The sequence below is a fragment of the Asterias rubens genome, chromosome 18, assembly GCF_902459465.1.
Source record: "Asterias rubens chromosome 18, eAstRub1.3, whole genome shotgun sequence".
NCBI classification, from domain to species: domain Eukaryota; kingdom Metazoa; phylum Echinodermata; class Asteroidea; order Forcipulatida; family Asteriidae; genus Asterias; species Asterias rubens.
The window spans coordinates 8,082,661-8,094,311 of record NC_047079.1 but is presented as its reverse complement, the minus strand read 5'-3'; the positions used below and the strand labels follow the sequence as shown (position 1 = coordinate 8,094,311).

The 11,651-nt window shown below is 37.7% G+C and overlaps 1 protein-coding gene across 2 annotated transcripts; it reads right to left on the bottom strand.

Annotated features, from left to right (window-relative positions):
* Positions 1–4,448: 4,448 nt before the first annotated feature.
* LOC117302076 lies at positions 4,449–10,528 on the bottom strand. Of its 2 annotated transcripts, none has more exons than XM_033785873.1 (2): positions 10,335–10,528; positions 4,449–6,453 (listed from the first exon to the last, which is right to left on the bottom strand). In XM_033785873.1, the coding sequence occupies exon 2, from the start codon at positions 6,438–6,440 to the stop codon at positions 4,980–4,982; it is 1,461 nt and encodes a 486-aa protein (XP_033641764.1). In that variant the 5' UTR covers positions 6,441–6,453; positions 10,335–10,528; the 3' UTR covers positions 4,449–4,979. The 2 variants fall into 2 exon arrangements, with proteins under 2 accessions (XP_033641764.1, XP_033641763.1); XM_033785872.1 differs by lacking the exon at positions 10,335–10,528 and adding an exon at positions 7,683–7,828.
* Between the last annotated feature and the right edge of the window lie 1,123 nt (positions 10,529–11,651).

Below are 11,651 nucleotides of genomic sequence, written 5' to 3'. Positions count from 1 at the left end.
AACATCGGCCAACAGATCTCTCAATTGGGTATGTCTTCCGAGGTCCTGATCTCTCAATTGGGTATGTCTTCCGAGGTCCTGATTTGCTTTGTTTTACCTTAAAATCAATTTGCATTTCTGGCAAGTTGTTTGACCTTAGTCATCCTAAAAGTGACGTGATTTTATTTGAACCAAGCTCAACAACAAAACAGAATACCAATCATATTATTCATACCGGAACGAATTGCCTTATCTGTGCGAGGGTCAGACCGAAATCACATGTATGGAGGGGGCGGGGTAACTGAAAAAAGTGGACTGCCTTCATTGCCTGTGCGCAATATGAATACTAAATACTACACCAAAATAGACTATTTGCAATTCCGTTCCCAGTTTGGTTATACGAAAATCAATTAATAGGGTTCCACCGTGATTGCGATCCGTGAACTGACAATTACATGCATGCGCAATGCAATAGGCTGTAATTTAGATTTTATTTTATACATAGTTTGTGCCCAATATGCTCCATTTAATTAGATATCAATTCTTCTTATATAGGTTTAACCTATCAAGTTCATGCAACAGGTACCATGTCACTGATGACCGGTCATACGTGTTGTTAGCCTGGATGTCAAGTCCATGGGAAATCAGTAGAACAGTGTACGGTGACATTGGATAGTACCAGGCTATCGATTGGTTCATGACCGAAGCAAGTCGTCTCAGATTCATGATTTTGTGGAATGTGTAAACAACGTTTATTTAAAAGAGTGAAATGTTATCCCATATGAAACTTCATTAAAAAAAAAGGAGACACATCCTCAGACTACCAGCATTTATATATGACGTCATAAGAGTGCTGAGTGTTTTATTTACTCTATGTCTGATACGCTGACGGTTTACAATACAAATAATATTAATATATTCACACTGGAAATCAAGAACAGTTATTTAATGCACAGCGTGTCGGTATATATAAGATAAAGCATGGTTAATTAATACGCTTAATACGCCAGTCGTTCTGAAAACTGATACTTGAAAGCTCATCAACATTTCTTTTGAATTTGTTGTTGTCTAAAACAATTGAACCATGACATGGTTAATTGATTAGTCTTGGCACAAGACGATTGTGTTAAATAAAAAGGACCAAGAGAATTGAAATATTCCACAATTAGGGCAAACATCATTACACCTTTTGGTTTGGGTGCGTTCAGCCAGAATACCAAAAACCACTGTGGAAGTGTCCATCTTCTCAAAAAGGCAGGTAGTGTGATTCAACGTCTATTTCAGAAACCACCAAACAAAGGCGTTGTTTTAAAACCACCTTTTCTTGCAACGACTTAACGATTGCAACGACTTAACGATTGCAACGACTTAACGATTGTTATGTAATAGTCAATTACCGATCGATATGTTCTTATAGCCTATAGCATACCAGAGAGCGTACCACTCAGCCCTTCACATTAGCCCCAAGTCCTCCCACAACAGCATTCTTTCAAACTCAATGTATTGTTCAATTTTACAAACAGCTTCCCTCGAGCACAATGTGAAATTTCATCGAATACTTTCGGGCATAATGACAACAAAGTTCCGAGCATGCCTAAATATTTTCTGGGTTTTTACATTTCCTTGCGAATGATGAGTAGCATCTATAGTATAAATCTAGACACATGACTTTATGCGTCGTTTTAAAGACAATATTTTGAATCAGAGGTCATGTTTTGTTTAATACAATGCTATTTTAAATAGTAATATCCTGCTAGGTCAAAAGTCCCGATTCATATAACTTATTCCACATCATAATTAGTAGACTTGGCCTATATGGGATTATAATATGATTAAGGTAGTCAAATATATTGATACCGTTGTTTCATTACTTATGATTTAGTTGTGGAGAGACAGAGGAAAGCATTACTGCATGAGAAACTTACCTTTAACAGATTATTGAACCGGTGTGTTTCAGTCAACTAGTCAATGTGATTCGCTGGCTCTGCGGTCAATGGCAAAGTGTAAGGCTTACTACAGAATAATTGCTAACAATTCAAATATTTTAGTCCAGAAGTTGCTTCAGAATGTGCTACATGAGCAATGTATCCCTGACGGTCAAGATGTAGCTATCCGTATACCGTCCTTGGTATTGACTGCGATCTGGTGGACACCTGTGTCTGGGGTCGATACAGTACACGCTCTACTGTGTCATGTACTACTCGTTGGTGTATTGACTTCGTACTGGAATAGTCTCTTATAAACCGGGTAATTTAAATGCCCCATTACGCAGAGGGTAAGCGCACTTTGTTCCCCATTGGCTGCTCATAATCCAGGAACACAAGTAATATAAATATCTCTCTTTCGGTGAAAAGCAACAATGTGGTTTTAATCATTCCGAAAGGCCAACACTGTGAAAGGTTCTTTGTTATTAATGAGTCACTCATGTTCTCGAACATGTCAACATTCTGACACCCATTTATGTTTCATAAAGGCTAACATAAAATAGACTGTTCAACTACTGAGAACAACAGTTTTGTTAAAAGGGAAACTGGATTTTCATTCATAGTTTTTGTCGCATACATAATAATTATTCGACGTGTTCTACGTCTAGTGATAACAATTAATGGAGGAATAATTGCAGCACAGTATGCACGGGTTATCTTTACCCTTCACGCAATAAAAAAAAATAAAAAATATATTTCCCTGTCGTCTTGTTTTGGTCTAAGGCCTCCTGTATTTTATTACCCCTCCCGTATCTTATCACCCTCCCCTCGTTCTCTTATACCATTTCTTACAAATACCAATATTAGTGTTTTGTTTATCAAGTTATAACTAATAAAAAGGAAAAAGAGAAACATAGTTTTTAATTTGACGGTGTATTTGAGATATGGCAGAGGGTTGCGATCGATTGGTAGTGTTGTTCATCTAGCCTGCTGGGACGAACACCAGTCAGACAATGTGAGCTTTGTTATGCAAATAATATAGTCGTTTGCCCACACGAAGTATCAATATTTATAAGCCTTGTATAATATGCATCAACAAAATAACGTAGAATCTTTCAAACAAACAATATAAATGAAAACTGAGTTTAAAGTTTATCTTACAAGGACGTTTAGTTTTGCTTTGGAAAAGATAATTATAAAATTGTAAATATTAATTATCTTTTTTAAATGTGTTGCCAATCTAAACCTATTATTTAAAGGTCAAGTCATAAAATCGTGTCAACGCCAGGCAAACAAACAAGAAAGATGCAAAACAAGTCCACTTGGAAAGTTTTAGCTGATTCGGAATAATTTGAAGAGAATACAGCAAAAAAATGTTAAGGGATTTTAATCAAAGTTCCGTCGACTCCATCCACGCTTCAAACTTAATTGAGTTATTTGGGGGGTTTTTTTCAGAGGGGAAAAAAATAATAATCTAGCAGTTATGCATTTTCCCATTTCTTTGTTAGTTTGTGTTTAATTGGCCGGGAGCGTCACGGTCCTGCGGGTGGGTCGTCCCGGCGGGGGGCCGAACTCACAAAAGAGTAGTTTACGGAAGACTTAGTAATGTAAAGGACTGATTAGGGGATTAGTCATGGCCTAACTTTGGGAAAACAAACCCAAACAAACTAATGTGGGGGAAATTGTACTACGTATGTCACTTTGTTTGGCTTCAAACATGTTAGTAAATTGTACTCAGTATGTCACTTTGTTTGGCTTCAAACATGTTAGTAAAACCGTGTCTGGAATTACCGCCAAAAGTTCTACGCATAACACTTTGATGTTTAGTCAAAGTTGGCCCAAGCCGTCAGTGTGTAACGAGATCGTCTTGGACCTGACAAACATTTGTGTATAAATGTGATCGGACTTTGCAGATATTTACATACAGTGCCTTGATTTTCTAAAAAGGAAAAATGCAAGCAGAAGTTAATGGAACTTTCGTGTTGTTTTCTCAATCGACACACCAGTATGCTGCATTTTTGTTTTACGCGTCGCTTTTGGGTGGCACCTGTAAGTGCGTACGGGACTCCCCCCCCCCCCCAATAATAATGTTAAAATGTGGTCGAGTATGTGTCAATTAAAGCACTGATGCGCTGATTTATAATGCACACATAAAAAGAGTGAAATCACTTTCGTAATACAAATTCCAACATGCATGTCTCATTCGGTCAATTCAAACGTCCGTAGCTTTGTAGATGCTTTGGAATTGAAACCTTTAATTTTACGGGCCACTACACCCAGACCAAACACAAACGCACAAAGCTGAATTGTTCAATCATTGTATGACGTGCTATATTTAGATTGTCAACATTATGGACAAAGTATGAATAGGAAATACAACCCTTTGAATGCTTCGAGTTTCATGTTTTGTTGATCATGCTTGAGTTATTGTGCGATGAAGAGGGCGCTGTTTACGATTCACAGCTGCAGTGACAACTACGCGGTGACGTCAATAGTTTGAAGGCAAGGAACCGCTATGAATTAATTCCCATTTGAATCCAAAACTCGAATAAATACAATAAAGTTTTATTAATAGCTGTGTACAATGATACATGCATACATATATCTACTATTCGTATAGTATGCGATTCATGAACCCACTAATAAAAGCATTGCAATAAAGAGGTCAAAGAATATCGTGGGATGACAACAAACAATCCAAAACTCCTCTTGTGCATCACTTAATATTCATTTCCAATTGGACTTAGAAATTGGGATAATTTTCCTTTTATTCTGTGGCGGGTTTAGGGTCACATTGTGGACGGATTGATAAGGCGATAGTTATGACACATTAAAACAAATACACAGTTAAATTAAATGAATTTAAAAAAAAAAGTCGTTTAGTTAGAGACCGATGCTAGTGAAACCTTTTTCTAAAGCAAAAATACTCATACAAAAAGTATTAAACGGATCAAATTTGATTATTAAGTCAACAGGGAGTTAAATTCATGATTATATATTTCGAATTAGCTCTTTAGTTTCAGTCGCTCACGATCGTTACAAACAATTTATTTATGGTGACTTATCCATCAGGGCTCACGGTAATTTGGGCAGTTTGTTAGACTGGTGCCGGTGCCTCAGCCGAGATTCTTTTAACTCCTTCAGGATACTATTATCAATTCGTAACGGTGGCAGCTTCACACCTACAGCTGCAGTAGAGGAGTCGGTAACCCGTCGTTTACCTGACGGTCTCTTCCTTAGTGTCTGTGCTCTCGAGAAGTCGCGAAGTTTTGTTCTCTTCTCGTGCTCCTCCCTACGAACACTCGGAAGCTGTGATTGACTTTTTTGACTTGTTTTCAGTCTGGTGACTGCCTCCTGCTGCTTGATACTTCCTAATGAATCGTCAGAATCAGCAGTTCGTCGTCCTTGAATATCCTCCCGCGTTTTAACTTTAAGTTCTGCCATTCGCTGCAAAGCGTGCCTCTCCCGCTTGAGAGCGCTATGGCTGATCTCCTGATCACGCTCATTAACAGAGGTTCTAACCAGTTTCTGCTGCATGAGGGACAGATATTTCTGTTTCTTATTCCGCGTTACCCGTAATGGTGGTAATTCTTGTTTGGGAAGCTCAACAGACACAACTTTATTTTCAGGAATATCTTCAGGCTTTTCTGGTATGTCTTCAAGCTTTAAATTTAAGGGCTTGTCTACACTTGGGGCAGAAAGGGCAAATGAACTTTTGAGTTGATCATCCGGCATTTTGTTCTGTTCTAAAGCTGGCTGCGTCACAGGAAAATTAATTTCTTGTACTTCAGGAACTGGGGTTATTTTTCCTGGTGGTGTAGAAATATTCGTTTGGCTCATTTTAGTGTGCACTTCGTCAACAAGTTCCTTTAAATTGTCAGTTGTCATCTTTTCACTGTTGCCCGTCGTGATTAGACTCGTTTCAGTGTCTTTGTCATTCGTCAATTTAACGTGAGTATAACTTCCTGCAACAGAAGATGGGTTTGTTGAATTTGTAAGACGGCTTGGATTCGCATCCAGTCTAGACTCAATGTTTCTCAATTCGTCACGCACATGCGCAGCTAGAAACTGTGAGTTTGGAGCTTGCAGTTTCAGACGTAAACTAGAGAGTTCTTGCTCACGTCTCCGAACGCGGTCTAGCTCTACGGAGAAAATCGGCGAGTTGGTCCCATTCTTCAGTCGCCTTTCGAAAGATCCGACATTAGTTTGGAGTTTGCGCTTCGTACAGGCAATGTTAATGAGCGTCAGTCTAGTCTGGTCTTTCCTCCGTAAAATCCGCCCGATATTAGCGCGTTCATTGGACGTGATTTGCCGCTGGAGGCGCTCTAACCGAGCGTCTTCAAAGCGGTTTACCAGTAGTAGACGTTCCCGTAGGCGTGTATCATGTTCTTCCAGACTGTAGATCTTTTCCCCAGGAGTCTGGAAGGTTCTTGGTTTACGGTTGACGGCCTTTACCATCGTGTCTCCAGATAAAATCGTCTGTACACCTTCACTTGTCATGGCGAGCCCAAGTTCACAATCATCTGCTTTGACCATCGATCCTCAGCAACTGTAATGCACAAAACAAACATTATTAGCTATATAAATACTATTATTTTAAGTTGTTATTGTTTTTATTACATTCTGTTTTATGATTGTTTTCATTTGTTTCTTCAAAATGGGTGATCATGAAGGATGGAATAGCGAACACGCTGTATGCCTATAAATAGCTTTAACAACTTGTATAATTATAACAAACTAGTTTTGCCCCAGTCGCGTTCCATACCCAGTAGCCAATTTGCCCTGGAGGTTACTACTGCCGAATGTTGTCTACATTTATTATCTCCGATGGTTAACACTTATAGACTAGCCGCATTGTAGCATTGAATCCTAAGCACTGGAAATGTATACACTAATAAGAACAGAGATTTTCTCTAATCATAGAGCATTGCTCTATGCTCTAATAAAGCCTTTAATATTGTCATCCAGGTCGAACAAGAACTGCATTGGCAGCTTTTAGCGTATTGATACTAAACTTTTCATGCTTCCTTTAGATACAAACTGAGGCACTTAGCGTCTCCAAGAAGTTGCATTGAGGGATGCCAAGGCCGAGTAACCCTACCGAACCCCTGCGGGAGGATGCCTGAACCGTTTTATGGTGAACCACTATCTATGGAATTTCAGCCATTTGGGAGGCACGTCAACCGTAAGGTCAAGGGTCATGATTATGATTTATTACAGGCTTATTTACGGGCAGCACTATACCGTATCCATAGCAACCAATACTACCAAATGATTTATTTAAACAATAAATAATAAGTACAAATACTTCAACTTCCCACACTGTCTGTTTAGGGGATGAAAAAGTTTCCAATAATGTCAGCATTCACGTTGGAAAGGGGACCATAATAAGGGCAAAATTTACAATCAAGTAAGACGTAACGTAACAACGCAACGGCATACAAGGTTGGACCATATTATATGCAGTTTTAGAGGGTTTGTGGGTCTGTTTGTAACACACAACACATTCAAAACTGCACCACATTAATGAGAAAAAAATGCTTCACCAACAGTGAAAGTGTGGAGTCCAGAGCACCGGTAACACATTACAGACGATCTATGTCCTGTAAGCTAAGTACGACCAAGGACCTATCATCCAAATCCACTTGTTTTACTTGTTGACACATTTCGGTAAACAAGACCGAACACTTTCGGTATAAGGAAATTGATACATGGGGGTAAAAATGTCTATCTCCGTGATTGAGACAAAACGAAAAACACTTCAAATAAATTACTCACCAAAACTCGTTACCAGTGTCATCTTAATTACTCCCTTCTTACAAATAAATACAAACAAAATATGCAAAATCCTCAGAAATATCCGTCAAGTTTTTCCCAGCAGGTGAATCACACGTAGCCTCGTCCTCCCAACCTGACTGAAAGCAACGATGAATACACAGACTACTACCCGGTAAAAACCCATCGAGAGAGTCTGAGCTCAAACAGTGAACCCCTGAGGCAGGACGGGCCAATCACCAAGAATCTACAAATCTACGGAGTGCCAAAGTGATCAAACTCATAGACGAGGACGACAGATCGAAATCATTCGGATCAAGTTGTCACCGTTAATGTCTTCTTCACATTGCATTTCCTCAACAGCTTCAATCAAAATGAAAACAAACGGTTTAGTTTTTATTTCACCAATCATAATCTTAATTGCACCAAAAAAAAACATTTAATATGATACACGTAATAAGTTACCTCGAATAATATTAAACTGACAAGCGTAATTGTGTTTACACAGTGAACTCGTTGAATTACATCACACAATATATCATGTCAAACTGTTGACACCCAGCCTGTCAACAATTGAGGAAGAATAAAAAGAAGGCTCTGTCTAGAATACTAATTACTTGCCGTCTCCTTCACTTTTAAAGTATAACGTCGAATCTGCACAAAATAACAAGTGTCTTTAATTTAAATCCAACCTAAAACAATCAACTTCTCTGACCCAAAACTCTTCCAGAGTCCATAATTCCATTCCATGATCCGGGACAAATTCCAATCCGACCGAAAACTTGGTTCAACTTCTTCAGCGTTAAGACGGAATCCAAATTGACCTGACCTCAGAGTCCACTACAACACTGCTGCAACTGACGGGTCAAACTGCCAAGCTGTGAGCAATCAATTTGAGCCTGATCAACCCTAACATTGAAGTGTCTATATCAATTTATAAAATCAGAAGTTTCAATCTGTATTGAACAAATCGATACAAGTTATCCTAGTAACTCACATGTCTTCGCAGTTCGTGTTTAAAATTTATTTGCAAACTCAGCAATGCGATGAACTTGTTCATTTGTTTTTCTTCGAGGCTAGTTTTATTAACGATTTGTTTTTAATGTGTTTCCTAGCAACAATCGGTTGCATGCTTGTATAGGTGCCAGTAATATTGAGTATTACTAGTAAAATGGGTTGAATTCTTTAGACCAAAGTTCAATGCTACTCGATAACCGTGTATTGTGTAGTCAAGTAGCAAGTACGCATACAGAGGATATGAATAGTAATCCTGTTGCATTTTGGGAGGGGTAGAGATAGGTCAATTAATCAGAAAAAAACCGAAATATTTTACAATCAAAAGATTGCTTATTACTAATTTACAGTTTATTGGTAAGATTTAAAATAAATAAAAACATAAGACCAACAAAAAACTTGCAATGTCATAAAAACACTTATAACTCAACTTTGATAAAAGTGACAATCAGTTATTAGTAAACTTATATCTATAATCTTACCACCGAAGTTGCGAAACATGTTTGTATTGTCAGTGACTTTAAGCATGTTCAATCATAAACCGTTTGTCAGGAAACATCGGAAATAAATCTCAGGAATAGTACACGACGGTTTATAAAAAGAAAAATCTGTACACGGTTTGTCATTGTTCTAAGCAGACAGGACTGGGTCGTAAAAAAAAACTTTAAAAAAACTTCAAACAGATGTATATACGTATCAAGTCCAGGATGACGAATCGATTTCAAACAGTAAAATGTGTTTGTAGATAAAACAACAGAGTTTACCAATTAAAGAATTCATGACACGGCCAGAATATAATTAAACAATTCATCGGTTACTTTTGTTGACACATCTTGGTCATATTTGAGACAATGTTGACTGTAGACAAATAGCAATTTATTAGAACTCTGAGTGGAAAGGATCATGGCAATCAGAATAATTAGGAGCAAAGTGTCATTGTTACTAGTTACATATTGTGGTTTATTATTTGATATCAGTTATACAACTGATGTGGGTTGTCTTATAGATAAATTTACTTTTATTTCTCTACAGAAATTACGAGAGAATTTACTTTCGACAACGGCGTACGGGTACGCTTCCCAAGAACATTCATAAAAGCGACATCAGACGCAATTTTCAGATTTGATTTTTTCATTTTATTACATCAACATTGCTCAGAATGGTCGGACAAGGTTCACAAAATTTAAAAAAAGCAATATATGTCGACAGTGACATTTTAAATTTATTCTTAAGATTAATGAAGTCACCAATCTTTTTAAATTTCTGACAAGCATTTCGTGACAAGCATTTCGTGAAGTTCTCAACGGAGAACACGGGCCTTTTATAGGTATATTTCTGTCTGTCCCAATTAACACATTGTGCCAACATTTTTATTTTCTACTATAGTTAGTACTATTTTATTAACTACTATAGTTAATTTAGTTAATAATTTTCCCATTGTAATTTGCAAGTGGTATGTAACTTTTAATTCCTCGGGGGAAAACTAAACTATGCCATGCAGAACGTGAATGAAATGAATGAAATTGCTTTGCGACACTTAAAAGTAGACGGAGCCTATGAAAAGACTACAGCCTAACCATGAACAATTATTTTGATTAGCAGACAATAATATACAAAAGAGCAACCATGAAATCACCTCACCTTAGTTAGCAGACAATAACAGAAGAGCATCCCATCGTGGTATTCCTTCCCCTGCGTGGAGCTGGAAAACACTGACCAGTGAATGTGTCTATTTTCCCCGTCTGACGCACAGATCTCCCCCTGGTGCTAAGCGACCACAGCACACAGCTACTAGCAGACTATCCTAGCCACACGAATCAATGCTATGCCCTGCAGGCACTGGAATACCAAAGCGCAAATAGTTAATTAATAACGAGTGTACTTAGCTTTTGAATATGAGAAGCAATTGTACAGACAGTCTGCTCTGTAATTGCAAGAGAGGAGAAAATCATTAGTTGCTAGAAGCAAGATCTATTTGTAAAAGATCTTGGTCTACTCATAGAGTAAGGAGGTCTACTTAGAACGCGTTGATCGAATAGGCGTCATGCTATAAACTTATTCAGAATCTATTTAAAACGGTCGGATTCTATACTCCGACCAAAAGAGGTTTTTTTTTCAACAGTCAAAAAAATGTTATCTCATTACAAAGTAGTGTACATCTTTAACAAAGAACTCCCAAAAGAGTGCCTTTAAACTCAAATTCGTATCATTGAAGTCAAATTAGGCCCACTTCTGATTGTAATTTTCAAAACTCTGTCCTACCTAATACGTAGTATTCAATAAGGAGAGTGGTAGATATGAATGGATTTATATTAAGCACTTTCTACTGGCATGCAATAATTATTGTGGCGTCTTGAATTCATCTGCAGCAAGAGCTACGTGACGTCATATCTTGAGGTCATACACCTTCGTTTAGGGATCACGATTTACCTCGTACCTTTTATTACAGACACAGGAAAGAATAAAATATATACCTCACAAATCATTTAAACTAAATAGACATCAAATTGACAGGGTATTAAATCTCCCTAGCTATTAAATTCCGCTCAAACACCTGGTGTGAACTAACATATGGATGCAGAACAGATCGACCATTCACACAAAGAAAATGAGTTAGGTTTTGTTGCTTCTTGTATTGACACAGATTCAACTAGGTCTGAACATTATTTGTTGAAGAGAAGAACAAGTTGTCATATTGATTTTATTTAAGGCTGTTATGTTTGGTCTTTTGGTCCATGAATGACAACATACTGACTCTTGTTATTCAACGCCTGTTGACATTTTAAGTAGGGGCCCTACACACCAAACACGACAATATGTATTACTATTAGCTGCTTGCTGCAGAAAACATTGCTGTATAAATATTCTGGTTTGGGTAAAAATAGCCAGAAGATCATTCCAAAAATTATACACAAGACAAGATATTTTGGCTAAAACCTTTCTTTCTGGAAAGCAATA

Bases quoted from the DNA above. Each gene is read 5' to 3' on its own strand.
- LOC117302076 (XM_033785873.1), bottom strand. From the start codon at position 6,440: ATGGTCAAAGCAGATGATTGTGAACTTGGGCTCGCCATGACAAGTGAA.